The sequence below is a fragment of the Cucumis melo genome, chromosome 1 (assembly GCF_025177605.1).
Source record: "Cucumis melo cultivar AY chromosome 1, USDA_Cmelo_AY_1.0, whole genome shotgun sequence".
Taxonomy (NCBI): domain Eukaryota; kingdom Viridiplantae; phylum Streptophyta; class Magnoliopsida; order Cucurbitales; family Cucurbitaceae; genus Cucumis; species Cucumis melo.
In genome coordinates this window covers 23,423,696-23,442,199 of record NC_066857.1, presented here as the reverse complement: position 1 = coordinate 23,442,199, position 18,504 = coordinate 23,423,696, and the positions used below count along the sequence as shown (strand labels likewise).

The following is an 18,504-nucleotide window of genomic DNA, read 5'->3' as shown; positions in this document are numbered from 1 at the left end:
AACATGAAATTACTTGAAACTAGCCACGAAATGAAACAAAACAAAAAATATTAATCCCGGTAACAAAGTAGTAGTAATAATAAATAAATAAATGAAAACATTTGAACAAACAAAAGAGAAATTATTGTAATTGAAAAAACGGATATATTTTGTAAATATTTTTGCTCATTCTACTACATTTGGAAACATCCCAACAAAAGAACTACTACTTAGGATCGCCCAACACAATTGGAATAATGGATATCGGCCAAAATTAGACTAAATTGAACTTTTCTCTGAATTCTAGTATATTATATATTAAAGACTATTCAAGTGATAGATCTTTTTTTTCTTTGAAAGGACATAAAAATTTTCATTGATTTAATGAAAGGAAAGTAGCGCCCCAAATACAAGAAAGTTTGAAGTAATAGCAAATTACTTAGTTAATAAACAAGTGGGGGAGGAAAGCAAACAGAAGCATATGATTCAGTCCTCCTGATTTTAATCTTTCGATAACTGAACAAGTAAGCCTGTCGGTGACTGCACAGTTCGGAGGTAACCGGAGCCAATTAAATCTCGTATATGAAATCTCATATCAAGTGAAGAAAAGCGAAGACGCTTTTTCTGCAAAGATGTCATCATCATTTCTTTGTATTTGGTACGTTTCAGCAAAGAAACGAGTTCCTTTCTACCCTGAATTAAGAAAAAGAAGAAAAGAGCACAAATACATCAGTACATCATATTTAGTGAAAGTCAAGTCAGAATTTTCAACAAAATTCAAGGATAAAGTTGCACATAATCTTATTATATTCAAGTAAGGTCGTATAAGTCACAATTTTCATTAAATTTTAGAACTTATTCATACATCCAAACCATAAGTTAGATGAAAGACGTAATTTCACGAGAAAGTTCTCTATTTATTCCCTCTAGATACAAGTACTTGTTAAATAAGTTTCGATCCTTTTCCAATTAATAGATCTATCCTTCACCAATTCCCATGATACCTTACACTCGAGTTTTTATCGGTGTGAATCAACAACCGCCCAATCAACTGTCAATATTAATAAATATACAAGTGTCTCCAATTTTAGATTGGGCGCCACCCTACGTAACATATTGCGGAAATACAAACAAATTGTGAAGAAAGTTCAATAGGAAATTATTTCAGATACCTGAGAAATGTCTTTCAGTACAGAACCAATACTTGGAATTGCAAACCAATACACGTTTGGATCTATAAGTTGGCGATTCTGGAAAGAAAAGTAGAAGTGAAAATGGCTCAACATAACTGAAAATACTTAGAAGCAAGCAAATTTTGAGTTTTCATTAAATGTTCTATTTGATCAAATAAATAAGGGCCAGTGATCTACGTTAAAACAGCCATAAAAGACCATATACGGAAAGGAAGTCTTGTTCTTAAAGGTAACCTAAAAATATAAAAAAACAAAGAAATGTACGGTTCCTGATGGGAGAACAATGGACTCAAAGGCAGACCATCTCAAGTGTGACCCCGTGAACTTTTGAAGATCTTATAATTATATTATACATGCAACCTAAAATGTTTAGTGCAATGATCAGCTGAGATTGATAGAATAAGAAATGAGCATTTGGTGCAGGGGCCTAGCGAATGCAAGTGAACAAGAGCTAATCAGCAACATATCAAAAACATAATTTATGGGGCACGGGGACCCTACATGATGCAACAAGCTTTCTCTCTATTTCAGGTCATCTCTAATGGTCGTCTCTAATACACATCCTTCATCGAGATAGAAGAACTAAATCCTTGTTATCTCAACTCTAACCATATACTTGCTCTTTTCCACATTAAAGGAAGTTTTAATGAGAATCTCAAAATTACTTACTAAGAGTCCAGTGTTCATCAGGAGGGAGATATCTTCATCTTTAATCTTTCCCCCAAGAGATAAGAGAGTGCACTGCAGCAAGAAAATAACCAGTCGAGTTTCTTTTTCTCTACACAAGGGAAAATTTTAAGCCCTAGTTCAAAATTTTCATGAGGAATTAGAATTTACAGGTCAAGTATCCTGCTCAGCAGAATGATATTGATATGCTCTCTTTAGAAGAACAGAAATTCAATGTAGTTAAATTGAAATTATTGTGTTTCTTATTATCAATTTGTGTTTCTCGTAAAAGATAAGGTTTATTGGAAGAAGAAGAATAAGTCAAGAACCTAAAGCCATAAACCTTTTGTAAACATAAACCTTTTGTTTATTGGAAGAAGAAGAATGAGTCAAGAAACGAAAGCCATAAACCTTTTGTTTCTTGGAAGAAAAGAATAAGTCAAGAACCTAAAGCCAAGGGGATTGCCAATAAGTTCTATTAGCTAATAAAAAATGGATAATAATTACTGTTAGAATTAGTAGGGCTTTGCCCTTAGAGTATTTTTGGAAAGAATAATATAGAAGATTTTATTTCCTAAATCTTTTCCTTTCTTACTCCTATTGTACTCTATTTATTCTCTCCCTTTGTATCTATTGTATTCATTCATAAGAGAAATAATAAAAACTAAAGTATCGTGGTTTTTCTCCTGGCTCTCGGGTTTCCACGTAAGCCTCGTGTCGTTGTTAATTGCTTTTAATATGGTATAAGAGCAAAGCAATAACGAAACCTTAGAAAATAACCTAGGAGAAACCCAGATCGAAACTGAACCCGTCACTGCCACCGCCGCCGCCGTGGACACCGCCGCCATGGAGAAACTGCTCCAAAACCTACAGAAATCGCCGATCTACCCAACGGGAGTAGTTTCGCAGCCGTACGAGCCACCGTCTGACCAGAAAATGCCTCATGCGCCGCTCCTGTCCGGCGCGTGGGCCCGCGCGCCATCGTCTTTTCATCTCACCGCCCAGCCTATTCCCCTCTACGCGTCATCGGATGTCCAACCGTCATACCCTTCCGGCCATCCGCATCCTTAGGCGCCGCCTATGAACTCCGGACAGCAACCCTCAACTGTAAATCTGTCAAATCTGCACAGTAAGCATCCGCTGTATGTTGACTCTTTACAACAACCGTTGTTTTCTGGTAACGGGATTGGTCAACCCCAGAATAGATCGGACATTGAAGCAGGCGAGTCTTCGACGCAATCCAAACCAACCGAGTTGCCGATGTATTCCAAGAACCCGGTAACTTCGTTCCGTAATTTACCATCAAATTATATAACTGACTCTTTGGGTTCGTCTACAGGAGATTTTTCAGGTGAGAAATTAAATGGGCAAAATTATTTCTCTTGGTCCCAATCAATAAAGATGTTCCTCGAAGGTCGCCACCAGTTCGGCTTCTTATATAGAGAGACTGTACGTCCTCCACCGGGAGACGCCTTGGAACGACTCTGGAAAGGGGAGGACCCACTTATTCGGTCCATGCTGATTAATAGTATGGCAAATCGGCAAGCCTCTACTATATGCAGCCACAACAAAAGATTTATGAGATACAACTCAGACCCTTTACTCGAAACGACATAATGCTTCTCAGTTGTATACACTGCGAAAACATGTCCATAATTGCAAATAAGGGACCCTGGACGTGACTACCTATTTTAACAAGCTTTCTCTCCTCTGGCAAGAGATGGATTTGTGCAGAGAGACAGTTTGGGACACACCAAATGACGGTACACAATATGCTAAACTTGAAGAGGCTGATCGTGTTTATGACTTCCTTGCAGGACTTAATCCCAAATTTGGTACTGTTTATGGTCGTATACTCAGACGAAGACCTCTTCCCTCCCTAATGGAAGTGCGTTTTGAAGTCTACCTGGAAGAGGATCGCACTAATGCCATGGGTGTATTGACTGCCCCTACCATTAACTCCGCTGCCTTTAGCGCTCGGTCCTCAAATCATGATAGTGACAAGAATAATGGGAAGTCAATCCCTGTGTGTGAGCACTGCAAGAAACAATAGCATACCAAACAACAGTGTTGGAAACTCCACGGTCGTCCCCCAGGAGGTAAGAAACGGTCCTCCAACGAGAAATAGAACTCAAGACGTGCCTACATTAGTGAGACTACCCTTGCCAGCACTTCTCAATCAACTAGTCCTACTGCGAGCCAGACCAAGACTCCGACTCTGGGTGCCATTGCTCAGTCAGGTATGCCTCAGTCCTTGGACTTATTAGCATTGATGGGAAGAATCCCTGGATCTTAGACTCGGGGGCTACAGATCACTTGACAGGTTCTTCGGAACACTTTATCTCGTATGCTCCGTGCGCCGGTAATGAAAAAATCCGAATAGCCGACGGCTTTCTAGCTCCGATTGCTGGCAAAGGACAAATAGTTCCCTTTGACGGTTTTGCTCTCCAGAATGTTTTGCATGTCCCTAAACTGTCTTACAATTTGTTATCTATAAGCAAGATCACTCGTGAGTTGCATTGTAAAGCTATCTTCTTACCCGAATCGGTTTACTTTTAGGACATGAGCTCGGGAAAGACGATTGGCACTGCCCGGCATAGCAGGGGACTTTACATCCTTGATGAAGATACCTCCTGCAGTAGTTTCTCTAGGGTTAGTTTACTGTCGTCCTACTTTAGCACTTCTGAACAAGATTGTATGTTGTGGCATTTTCGACTCGGCCACCCAAACTTTACATATATGCAATATTTATTTACCTACCTTTTTCTTAAACTTGATGTCTCTTCTCTATCTTGTGATGTGCGTATCCGGGCTAAACAACATCGGGTCTCTTTTCCCTCACAACCATATAAACCTTTCAAGGTCACCACCTCATCAGGAAAGCGGTGGTTTGTAACTTTCATCGATGACCATACCCGTCTTACCTAGGTCTACCTTATCACAGATAAATCTGAAGTTTCATCCATTTTCCAAAACTTCTATCATACTATTGAATCACAATTCCATACAAAAATTGCAATTCTTCAGAGTGATAATGGTCAGGAATTCCAAAACCATAACCTTAGTGAATTTCTAGCCTCCAAGGGGATTGTTCACCAAACCTCGTGTGCCTACACTCCTCAACAAAATGGAGTGGTCGAACGAAAAAAACGTCACCTTGTGGAAGTAGCCCGTTCCCTTATGCTTTCCACTTCCCTTCCATCATACCTGTAGGGAGATGCTATTCTTACAGCCGCTCTCTTAATCAATAGAATGTCTTCTTGTATCCTCCACCTTCAGACTCCCTTAGATTGTCTTAAGGAGTCTTACCCCTATACTCGTCTTGTTTCTGAGGTTCCTCTTCGTGTATTTGGGTGTACCGCTTATGTCCATAATTTTGGCCCTAATCAGATCAAATTTACCCCTCGGGCTCAAGCTTGTGTGTTTGTTGGGTATCCCCTTCACCAGCGCGGTTATAAATGCTTTCACCCGCCATCTAGGAAATACTTTGTCACTGTAGATGTTACTTTCTGTGAGAATAGACCCTACTTTCCTGTTAGCCATCTTCAGGAGGAGAGTGTGAGTGAAGAGTCTAACAGCACCTTTGAATTTATTGAACCTACTCCTAGTACCGTATCTGACGTTGATCCTCATCCCATAATCTTACCCACAAACCAAGTTCCCGGGAAAACATATTACAGGAGGAATCTCAAAAAGGAAGTTGGGTCCCCTACTAGTCAACCGCCGGCTCCAGTCCAAGACTTCAAACCTCCTCGAGACCAAGGTATGGAAAACCCTACAGAACCTTGTACTAATAATACGATGAGTGAGAATGACAGGTCTGATGTTGCTGTTCTTGAAAATATGGAAGAAAAGAACCGTAATGATGAGACTGAGGTTAGAATAGAAACCAGTAACAAAGAAGTTGAACAGGGTCATACAAGGAAACTTGATGAGTATGATCCCTCTCTTGACATTCTCATTGCTTTGAGAAAAGGTACCAGATCCTGCACTAAACATCCCATTTGCAACTATGTTTCCTATGATAATCTCTCTCCACAATTTAGAGCGTTTACAGCAAGCCTTGACTCTACTATAATACCGAAAAATATCTACACTGCTCTAGAGTGTCTTGAATGGAAAAATGTTGTTATGGAAGAGATGAAGGTTCTTGAAAAGAATAGAACTTGAGAGATCTGTGCTCTACCTAAGGGACATAAAACTGTAGGATGCAAATGGGTGTTCTCTCTTAAATACAAAGCAGATGGTACGCTTGATAGACACAAGGCAAGGTTAGTTGCAAAGGGATTTACTCAGACCTATGGTATTGACTATTCAGAAACCTTTTTTCCAGTTGCTAAGTTGAATACTGTTAGAGTCCTACTATCCGTTGCTGTGAACAAAGATTGGCCTCTATACCAACTGGATGTTAAGAATGCTTTTTTGAATGGAAACCTTGTGGAGGAAGTCTACATGAGCCCCCGCCAAGATTTGAAGCGCAATTTGGTCAGCAAGTGTGTAAACTCCAGAAATCCCTATATGGTCTAAAACAGTCTCCGAGAGCATGGTTTGACAGATTCACTACCTTAGTCAAGTCCCAAGGGTACAGTCAAGGGTACTCTGACCATACTTTATTTACAAATGTTTCCAAGACAGGGAAGATTGCTATTCTAATAGTTTATATGGATGACATTGTTTTGACTGGAGATGATCAAATAGAAATCAGTCAACTAAAGCAGAGAATGGGTGATGAATTTGAAATAAAGGATTTGGGAAATCTGAAATATTTCCTTGGAATAGAGGTGGCCAGATATAAAGAAGGTATCTCCGTGTCTCAGAGAAAATACACCCTTGATTTGCTAACCGAGACAGATATTTTGGGATGTCGTCCTGCTGATACTCCTATTGAATTCAACTGTAAACTAGGAAACTCTGATGATTAAGTTCCAGTTGATAAAGAACAATATTAGCGCCTTATCCCATACTCGTCCTGATATTTCATTTGTTGTGAGTGTTGCCAGCCAGTTTATGCAGGCTCCCTATGAGAAACATATGGAAGCTGTTAACAGAATTCTAAGATACTTGAAAAATACACCTAGTAAAGGGTTGAGATGTTTAGAAAAACAAATAGAAAGACCATTAAGGCATATACTGGCTTGGATTGGGCAGGATCTATTGTTGACAGAAAATCTACCTCCGGTTATTTTACCTTTGTTTGGGGCAATCTTGTAACTTGGAGGAGTAAGAAGCAAAGTGTTGAGGCCAGGAGCAGTGCTGAGGCTGAATACAGAGCTATGAGTTTGGGAATATGTGAGAAAATTTGGCTCCAGAAAGTCTTGTCAGATCTTCATCAGGGATGTGAGACACCATTGAAGCTTTTTTGTGATAATAAAGCCGCTATTAGTATTGCTAACAACTCAGTTCAACATGATAAAACTAAACAAGTTGAGATTGATTGCCATTTCATCAAAGAAAGACTTGACAATGGAAGCATATGCATTTTGTACATTCCTTCAAACCAACAGGTTGCTGATGTTCTCACCAAGGGGCTTCTTATACTACACTTCAACCTTTGTGTTAGCAAGTTGGGACTCATTGATATTTACGTCCCAACTTGAGGGGGAATGTTAGAATTAGTAGAGTTTTGCCCTAAGAGTATTTTTGGAAAGAATAATATAGAAGATTTTATTTCCTAAATCTTTTCCTTTCTTACTCCTATTGTACTCTATTTATTCTCTCCCTTTGTACCTATTGTATTCATTCATAAGAGAAATAATAAAAACTAAAGTATCGTGGTTTTTCTTCCGATTCTCGGGTTTCCACGTAAGCCTCGTGTTGTTGTTAATTGCTTTCAATAATTACAAAAACTTTTACGACCCGAGCTCCAAGGAGAAGCTTTCTAGCATAAAGAGCGCAAAGCCACAACTTTTAGCTTTCTGTTGGAATATGTGGTCCATGACAAATGCTCTAACCAATCGCTCACCAAGGCATGAACCTAAATTAAAGTTGTCCAGTACAAAGTTAACTGCAGTATGAAGAGTATATTACACAGACCCAAGAAATTTATTGGTCAGCGAACAAATTGCATGACTCCCTATTACAATATTACTAAAAACGAGAGCCTCAGGCTGAAGTACAGATTCAAAACCACAGAACTCCACCTTGCTTTGGAAGGAGACACAGCACAGAGGTTAAAAATATGACCAGCCATCCTTGGTTGTCAAAGATCGAAATAATTTCTATCAAACCCGCAGTGGCAGAGAATAGTCACTATGAAGGAATAGCAACTGGTTGTTTTATTCTGAAACATATAGAGAGACACCAGTTCAGCTGGAACATGATGGCTGTTTATCTAATTCGGATTAGTATTAACTTATCAGTGGTAAGCCAATTCCAAATAAAATCCAAAGACAAACTATTTACTTTCTACAAGGGCTCGAAAATTTTGGGAAAGCACTATCCTCAACTGTGGTTCATGAAATGGAGTAATGAGGGCTCATCTGCTATAGAAGCCACCATGATATCCTTAACACCAGAATCTCTAATCTACTATGTTTGAGTGGCAAGCATTTAAAAGGGAATTCATTAGGCCAAGCCACTCTTCTACCTTTCAGTCAGATAAATTTCTGCAAAATCATTCGCTTGCTTGTTTGAAGAAGGGCATACAAAAGCTGTCACGAAGGATGTTTGGCTAAAAAGGTCTGGGGACATAGCTGAGCTGAGGGAGAGTGTTGCGATTGCAACAGAACATCCTATGAAAAGTAAACTATATTGCATTTTCTCACTGTAGATGAGATGTTCCACATATCTTGAGCACCAGATATTTGTTCCCAAGAAGTCCTCCTAGTACTTAACAAAATTTGTTAACATAGTGTCATGCAGCACCAAGTTAGACAAGACTTGCAACAAATTGAAGAAAAAGACTTCAAATTCAACTCAAAGAAGCAAGTTGCAGAATCTGACTTCTCAATGAACACCAGAAACTCTAGGTTTTCCTTGGTTTCCAGGATCAAACCAAATTTTTTGCTTGTACTTGGTGCACTCATCGCATATTAATCACACATATAATTATGATCATGGTGCATATTACCGTCAATCAGGCTTATTTTTTGCATCCTCCCGGTTATTTGGCATTTCCTTGTTGAAGTAATCCAACGCCTTCTTACTTCCAGTTCTGCAGTCCTCAATCAAGTAATCCAACACCTTACTACCAGTTTTGCTTTCCTACTTAAGTTTTCATACCAAACAAATAATGTTGAATTTTCCACCAAGCCCCATATTGCTGCAGAGACCTAAACAGTCCCAATAACTCCTTATATGATCAAGCTACGTGTACAGCTTAGTTAAGTATATGACTTTCACATTTTTATCTCCATCTACTATTTTGAATATATGAATGTAAAATGCAACATCTAGCATCACATCCTTTCATATTAGCATAAATCTATTTCCATTTTGAAACAAACTATTGAAACAGCCCATAGAATTTAGAGTCTATAGAGAGTATACATTTACTCACAAGCTCCTGATGTCCAATACTAGGTTCCAATTTGCAATCAATAACATGCGTCTTAAACCATAGAAAAATCTCCTTGCCACGTTTCATCCTTTCTTCAAATCTTGATATCGCATGGTCAATCTGTATAGACATAGTTAAATACAGAAAGGAAAAAGGAGACAAAGACAGAGAACTTGAAAATTATGACAGAAATTAAATGCATCATTGAGTAACAAACAAATTCACAAGCTAATATTTGAAACGGAATATATTAAAACAAATCCCTTAAAATTATAATGGATAAGAAATTGCAAAAAGTACAAAACTCAAAGAGGAAGGTAATCATACATCCTCATACAAAGGCACTTAGAAAAGGCGCACCAATTGGCAATCATAAAAATTTATTTAAAAAATGGATAATTGAAAAAAAAAATGTTCAAGACATGCCAAACCCATCAATTCCTTAACTTTACTCTTCCCTTCATAAATTCTACGTTTCTTTTTCAACAGATGTTCCCAACAGAAAGCTTTGGACACACCTAACCAAATGATAATCAATGTTCAAGCAAATCAAGAAGGCTGTAACCATTTGGACCAAGTCCAAGAGAAAGCCAAGGACCAATCAACCCCTCAAATGTCCACACACATATTACAAGCAATCAAATGTCCCATGAAAAAGTATCAGGCATAAGTTATAAAATGAAACTTTATATACTTACATACTAAATAAAACTAACCTGCTTCAGATAGTCATCCAAAAACATTATTGCATGATCATCTTGTCCAGTATTTAGTTTGAATACCCGCACTACTTTTTCTCGTTTTAGACACTGCATAAAACAAAATCTATAAACAAAGATCACCATAAACCAAATACAAAATGCTTTTGAAAAATTATAAAATTGAGGTAAGAAAAAGTACAACTGAAAATGATATTGAGAAGGTAATCCTGCACAGCACATTTTTCTATAAGAATCCTACGCATAATCAGACAAGAGAATCTTCGCATTTACACCAGCAGAAATTGAGCTAGTTTGGTTTGCACTGCAATCACCTTGGAAGACCTGATATTAGCCAGTCCCTCAGTCGCAGGAATGTTTTAGAAAGACTTGTTGCAATGGCGTAAGTTCCCCAGCCAAATGGATGGGCAACTTTCAGGACTCTCATTCTGGACTTCTAAAAAAGAAAATGTTCAGCTAAAAGCTCCCAGAAAGAAAACAGGGTCATAGGAGATATTAAGTATGCTGAAGCTCTTAAGCCAATTTCAGGAATGGAGGACCTTTAAATACTTCTTCACTGAGGCTCAAACTAAAAGGCTCAAGAGGAGGTGAGAAAATTAAATTTGAAGGAAATGCTGATGGTGACAATTTCCATGATGACTGGTAAAGGATTGTTGAAAACTTGAAACACAAACAATACAGATTCAAACGCAGGAGTCTTTCATCATAAATCCATTCCAACTGGATAAGGCCCTTCTTAAATGCCCTTCCAAGGAGACAGCTCACATGCTTGCGATGAATAGGGATGGGTTACTTTCACCTCATTCTCACTATAAACAGCGTTATGGGAGGCAAAAGAACATGACAAAAATAATTTGGTCTCTTCTTATGGAGGGTGGCCTAAATTCAGAAACATTGTGGAGATTGGAAGTCTTTAAGACTACACGGGACCTTTTCGAAGATTTTATATGGGTATTCTGAAAATAATTCTACCCTTATCAATTGTGTGAAATTTGCCATAATGGTTGAAGAGAAATTATGGTGCATTATCCCTGCCGAAGTAAAGCTAGTAGATGAAGATCAATGCTCTGTGGCACAAGGAGTGGAATGTCAAGACGGGAACCTCTCAATAGACCAAGTAGCTAAAATTCATGGTTGTTTTTACACTAGAAAATACACTTCTACAACATAAGAGAAGAACCTGGCCCTAGTCCAGTGGACAATTGGCTGATCCAAGGTAATAGAAAATTGCCCAACAATCGAAGTACAAGAGATCAAAAAGGAAAAGATTGTTGGGAGTTGTTTGGCTGGAGCCCTATTTTGGTTTCTTGCTAGTGGAAGAAATAAAATGATTTTTTAAGATATGTTCTCAAATCATCTTTTGTAATTATAGGCCTATAATTATTACTAGATGTTAGAAGGCAAATCTTTTGTAGCTTGTTTGGGAGGGGTTCTGCCCCCAAAGGCCCTAGGCTTATTCTTTCTCTCTTGAATATATTTTTGGTTTCTTAGGTGTTGCTCGAGCGTCATCTCACATGCACCAAAAACAAATCTTCCACTTTCCATCGTCAGAGGTTAATGCATGGAGAAGACTTATAAACTTAGAAAATGATTTTGGATAAGAACCCTGATTTTTTTGGAGGCAAGTTGTGCCCTTTTGCAAGCCCCTTCTCAATCAAACAAGTCAGATCATCAGAGATAGGTTCATCCTCATTTTAAATAATCAGTTTTCTCCTTGCCTAATTCCAATGTAAAATTTTTTAGAGGTTCTCCTACCCAAACTCTATTCGCTTCATCAAGAAAGAAGAGTGTCTCAGATCTCGACTCTCCTTTTAGTGTGAGCAGCGAGGAAGCCAAACATATGCCAAAGACAGCAGAGAAGGATGACCAGTTGATTAAGGATCCTTCAGAATTTGATCTCAATACCTTGTTTCAGACAGAGAAGGATCTAATTGCTGAGAAACAGACCTCTTTATTTTCTTCACAAGCTCAGCACTGGGAAATTCCAGATCACTTGAAGTCTATTGTTGAGAAATGTGGAATTATTTTGGTTTGAGTCGTGTTAGTGGATCACAAGAGGTTGACGGAAGCTTCTATTATTTGACCCTCTAACGTTCTTCCCAAATATTCTGGTTCTAGTCACTCACTCAAAGATTAAGGACTACTTAGTAGGCATATTTTTTCATCAACAAGCTGCTTGGCAATTTGCTCTCCCTTGCTGTTCTCCTCCCATCCATTTTGAAGTTTTTAGTCTGCAATCTTCAGCTGTTCTTGGGCTTCTTGTGGAAATTTTTTTTAAGTTTGCTTTGTTCTTATTTTTCTTCTGTTTTGCTCAGGGTTTCGCTTGTGTTTTTTTTTTCTATTGTTCAATTCGTCTGTACTTTTGTTTGTGATCACTCTTTTCACTCTTAGTATAATTATCATGTACTTTGTGCATTGGTCTCTTTTATTAATTCATTAAATAAAGAGAATCATATCCATTTAAAAAAATACCTAGAAATTACAGAGTAAAAGATAGGAAAGAAGTACAGACCTCTAGTTCCCTGTCTACTTCTGTTCGGTCTTTCAAACTACTATACAACTGTGATTGCAAAATGAATGGCTGAATTGACACCTGAAAACAAGGAAAAGTAAATAAACACCACGTGTAATAAGCTACTTATGTTCAATGGGCTTGGATCGAATTGATGTCTTCCAAACTAAGATGCAAATGCTTCATAGAATGCAGAGCAAGGCAGAAAACAGGGCACAGACCAATTTCATAACGACAGACTAATAAATAACTAGTGGCTAAGAGTATCTGCTGCACATTGACATGAACTTTTCTTTCTCATGTTCATCAGTAATTAAGTTATGTTGATTCTGCCTCAGCCTTCTACAACTCTACAAGTTCCACCAATGAAGATTAAAAGAGAAGAATAATAGAGAGCATGACACTATTACACGCATAAATTTTTCTTTGTAGAATTTTCTCATAGGATTTTTCTCTAAATTTTCTGCCACTATGTCCTTCATTTCCCACAACTGAGAGAACACTGATTATAGGTTGTTGTCATGCTAGTAACATGCACATGGCTTCGTGAGGAGGTCTTCCAACCATACAAGGAGTTTTTATCAGCCAACACCAAAACATGGCAACTCAAAGATCCATTCACTTGATCTTCGGTTAAACTTAAAATAGAGCTTAGACCAAGTTCAATTGATAACCAAGCACTAAAATATTAATGATCTCTCCTCTGGAAACCAAACAGCAATCTTCAACTTCCATCTCCCTCTACATCACCAACTCCCACAACATGAACCTTGTTATGGGTTTTATTCAATGGATGAAACCCATTAACACTCAGCCCAACTAGAGATCAAAATGTATCACCATTCTGTCAGTCCATCAATAACAACCAGTAGAAAAAGATTTTTCTGTTTTATGTTTGATCCATGTCTTCAAGTATGTTGCCATTACTTTGTAACACCTTGTTATTTCATTCTAAATTTCTAACTGCAGAGCAATGTCTGTAGTACCCTCTTCAAATTTTACTAGTTCACTTGCCATTACTCCATCAACATCATAGATACAAGCAATATTGTTGCCTATTTGAAGTACGATACCAATTTATAATTATTTCATAATTATCTTCCACTCTATTATATCTCTAGAACTATACAGAGTCTTACAGTTGAACCATGAGATACCTATCCTAAGTGCAGACTTGTCATTAAGCAACTACATCGGTTTACCTTTTTTTAATAGGAACAAAACTTTTCATTGATAAAAAGGAAAAGAGGCTAATGCTTGAAATACAATGAGACATAAAAAGCAAGATAAAGCAAAGACAACAAAATACAGCCAAATGCTGGACTTTCCTAGAAAAAAAAAATAGAATCAAACACAACCCATAATGGAACAAATTGACTCTTCAGACGAAAACTCCAAACACCACTTAAACTGAAACTCTAAGAACACCAACTACATCGGCCTACTACGTTCATATCTTCCCAATTGTGAGATACCTAATACTTGAGGGTATGTTCTGACTACTTTGATATCTTCCCAATTGTTCTGCTTAAACCAGTGGCTTAGAATATAGCTGTCCCATTTACATTGTCAGCTAAAGTAAAACACTTTCTTTAGTGAGGTTCTTTTTTGGAGCTTGTTTTTTTTTATGCTCTTGTAATCTTTCATTTTTTCTCAATGAAAGTTGTCGTTTCTATCAAAAAAATTGTCAGCTAAAGTAACATAAGGTCATAAACAACCCTATTGAATTGCACTTTGTGTAAAAGATATACGAAATGCCTTACAAACTTTCATTTCTAGTGTAGAACTATTGTGGCCTCTAACCACCAACTAACATGAAGCCTCAAGTAAGCTTCTATTAGCCGTTTATCACTCAAGTAACCTCCATCATCAAGTTAACAATGGAATGTTTCTTTATCCAAAAAAAACCCTTCATCAGGATTACTTATAGAGAAGAGATTCAACTTAATACCTGGATTTTTTTATTTTTTTTTTGAACAAGAGACAAATACCTGGAATATATTTGATAATCGATCCTATGCAACAACAATCTGCAGCATTTATTTATCTTCAAACTAATCTCCAATATGTATTCCATAAGTTGCATTCTCACTCCTCAATTTCACATTTTCATTAAAACCTATACTTCAAGGTCATAACGTATCTTGATTTTAGATCACAAGATAGATGTTGCACTGTCAGTTGCCCAATATAATATGTAGTATGTAAGCCATATGTCAATGTGTTAGACCTCCAAAATTATTTACATATAGTAGGAGAAAGAAGAAGGAGAAGTCAGAAGCTACGGGGTAATTCTGATGTATCTCGGGACAGAATGTCTCTGCTCGGGGCGTTCTGGGGGAGGAATGGCTTTGGCTCGATGAGATCTCGGGGTAGCATTGCTTTGGCTCAGGCAATCTCAGGGTAGAATGTATCTTTACAGTTTCTTGAGTCTTATGGTTAATGTTATCTTTACAGTTGTTGAGTCTTACAGTTATTTAGGAAGGACAGGGTAGTTTAAAGGGGTTGAGAGGAGTCTGTGGGGGGGGGGGGGGGGAAGTTATTTTAGTGTGTAGGCTGTTCATCCTTGAGAGGGGGATAACAGAGTGGTTTTTCTCGTTTTTCTTACTGTATTTTGTGTGTTATTTCCAGATTGATACTCTATCAATCTTACTTTGAATTTTAACTTCTTTTATCAAATTGAATAAAAAACATTACACTAGTTTCTATTTCAATGACTCAACGTGAACGCTTATGAGACAAGTTTCCACAAAGTTTCCTTTGAGTTGTTCTTTTGCTTCTTTAATTTACTATCATCACCTTCATCCTTCTTTTTTTATCATAACAACTACTTTCATCGAGAAAGAATGAAAGAATACAAGGCATAAAAAACAAGCCCACCAAAGCACCTTCATCCTTCTTACAGCAAGGGAAGCATTTGGCATCTTTCTTGCTAATCCATCTATTATTGCTACAGTTTTCAAAGTTGTGGTTGAAACTTTTGTTCCCTCAAAATTCAATGTTAATTTGAACTAGCACTCTATATACTTTGTACCATTTTTGTAAATACTTCAATGGAGAAAAAGAAGTACCTTCTCCAAACACTTCAAGTCTTCATCCATCAGACATCTGTCTTCCCCAATATTAGGTTTAGCTATTCACTAGAAAAACATTTAATTGATCTAATCTTCAAAAAAACAACCTTAGTGTCAATTGAGATCAACATCAAGAACCTTGCTTGTATACTTACTGTTAGAAATTTGAAATGTTCACATAATCCTTAATTTTCCTTCTACATAAGCAGTAATAACAATGACATAAGCAAGAGAAGAAACATAAAATGAGAATAAAACCCACAAAAAGTTATATAAATTTACCCTTAACTAATTAAATTCTATCTCCTTCAGACTCTGTAGGTTCAACAAAAAACACCAAATTTCTTTTTCTTTTTACAAATCAAACTCTCTTGCAGAAATAATAAGAGCAAAGGGGCCTACAGAAAAAACACCTCATAGAAAAGCAGAGAGAGCCCCAAACTAAGAAAATAGCTCCTAGCTCCAATCCAACAAATCAAACCAAAATCATAATTACAAAAAAAACTAAAACAAAGGCCCACAAGAAGGCATTAAACCAGCCCCTCCTAAACCTTCTCACTGGACGTCTCAACCTCTCTAATGATCCTATTCTTCCTCTCTAGCCTAATACTCCAAACATTAGCAAAAACAAAACTCACTTGCCACATCACATGGTCTTTCTCATGGAAAACCGAAGACAAGAAAACCTCCTCAATCATGGAGAAACAATCTCTCCTCCAATCCATACGTAAACCAAAAGTCCTCAACCATCTGCTCCAGATCAACGCAACTGCGCAAAAAGACAATCCCATAGAAGGTTGTGAATGTAATATATCTCACCTTCATATACAATAGAAATTGCACACATTCCTGCAATAGTATTTCTCACCTTTGAAAATATGACCCAAATTCTTTCAACTTTCAGTCAACTAATAAGTGATGACTAGAGCCCCAAAACCTTCACAGATCGCTAACAACTCGCCTTTTCTTAAATCCCCCATTTGCTCTCAAGTTGTACCTAGATTAAAACTTTGTTTATAGGTTCGAAATCATGCACTCGTGCCTGGGCCATATATCATAGGATCTGTCTCTTTTTCAATGTAGTCCAAAAGACCTTTGTGCCACAGCGCCCATATGTCTTCAAAGATTCTTTCGTTTGAATCTAGACCAGACATCGGACTTGAACTCGGTTAGTTTGAGGATTGAACTTCATAATCCTAACAAGCACCACAATCCATAGGCAAATATGGTTCTCTCCATCAAATGGGTCCATAACAAAACCAAAAAAGGAAATTCCTATCAAATTCCTCCTCAACTGGAAACCTCCCACGGACATGGAGGTGGAACAACCCCGAGCCTCTCATATCCAACACTTCGCATTCACTGGCAAAAAAAACCCACTAGCTACAATTTTAAACTACTCGATTAAACAAGTTGAATAGCCCCATTACACATATATCTGGCTCTCACTACTTAAAGTCTCCATGAAAGGAACAATAACATACTCGTCTTGAGAAACCAATATAAAGACACAAATCAAATGAAATTAAAGAACTTGAACCTTGTCAATGGTGGGAAACTGAGCTCGCATCATATGAAGCGCCGCCAAAGTATCGTTAAATGTAAGACAGTCCTCTGCATTGAAGTAAACATAACAAACTGTATCAATCAATCAGCAATTGGGCGAATAAAATGATAAAAAGAAAATAGCCAGAAAGTAGTACCCAAAGAGAAATTTTCAGTATTGTCCCCACCATCGTCTTCAATTTCGGCCTCTCTTCGGCGTTTCTTCGCTTTAGATGATTCTGAAGGACTACTCATTGCGGCGGAATTGGAATATGCAACAATGAGAGAGAATCGAGGATGCTCCTCAGTTTCTCTCGAGTTTTGTTGAGTCATGCATCATCCCCTTGTCCAATTCCCTCCAATTCTAACCGTTCAACCCATTATTTACATTTTGGAGTTTTTTGGGAAATTGCCAAAAATAGGTTAAATAAAGAGCTTTAAATGAATTTTGGGACAAGTTTTCAAAAGAAAGACTTTTAGGACAATTTGGGTGTGAATGGATAAAAATGTCCTTCCTTTCCTTTCCCTCTTCCACGTTTGCTTTCCCTTCTCTCCACGATCGATTCCTTCTCTTTCGCGTATAGTTCCCTTTCCCTTCTCTTTTCTTTCACGTAGAACACCTGAACCTACTCCGCCCTTCGTCGGTCGTTGTCCAGTGCATTTCGTCGCTCCTCTTCGGACCATTCAATCAACTTCGATCGTTTTCTCTTATTTTGGTGAGTTTCATGTCTAACCGATTTTCAATTTATCTGCTGTAAGTAAATGTTTGGTTGGGGTATTTGGTGCTATTTTCATCCGTAATTGTCTGGTTTTTGGAATTGGACTTATTTGCCGTAAATTAGTTTAGTCAAAGTTTGGTTTTAGGTTCTTAGAAAGTTCAATGGGTAGTGAAAAATGAATTGAACTAGAGGATGAGGATTTAGTTGGATCAAATAGAGGAGGAGTAAGCAATAGGAATAGAAGGAATGAAGGTTTTTTTTTTATCTCGCACGTATTTTTCTTTATCTCGCATGTATCTCGCACGTTCCAAACTTTCACTATTTATTTCAAAATCAACTTGGTACACCTCCTAATCCATTTAGAGCTATTTTTTGCATGTTTAGTAACTCTCTTAGACCCTCATGCTTTATCTCGCACGTATCTCGCACGTTCCAAACTTTCACTATTTATTTCAAAATCAACTTGGTACACCTCCTAATCCATTCTTTGCATGTTTAGTAACTCTCTTAAGCCCTCATGCTTTATCTCGCACGTATCTCGCACACATCTCGCATGTATCTCGCACGTTCCAAACTTTCACTATTTATTTCAAAATCAA

General features: G+C 37.7%; 1 protein-coding gene across 3 annotated transcripts; it reads right to left on the bottom strand.

Annotated features, from left to right (window-relative positions):
• Positions 1-269: 269 nt before the first annotated feature.
• Positions 270-17,568, bottom strand: LOC103489740 (uncharacterized). Of its 3 annotated transcripts, XM_008449034.3 has the most exons (8): positions 17,345-17,555; positions 17,182-17,255; positions 12,568-12,648; positions 10,053-10,145; positions 9,337-9,456; positions 1,842-1,913; positions 1,152-1,229; positions 270-672 (listed from the first exon to the last, which is right to left on the bottom strand). In XM_008449034.3, exons 1-8 carry the CDS (start codon positions 17,517-17,519, stop codon positions 481-483), a joined length of 885 nt encoding a protein of 294 aa, XP_008447256.1. In that variant the 5' UTR covers positions 17,520-17,555; the 3' UTR covers positions 270-480. The 3 variants fall into 3 exon arrangements, with proteins under 3 accessions (XP_008447256.1, XP_008447257.1, XP_008447259.1); XM_008449035.3 differs by lacking the exon at positions 1,842-1,913 and having other exon boundaries at positions 17,345-17,568; XM_008449037.3 differs by lacking the exons at positions 17,182-17,255; positions 17,345-17,555 and adding an exon at positions 15,639-15,838.
• Between the last annotated feature and the right edge of the window lie 936 nt (positions 17,569-18,504).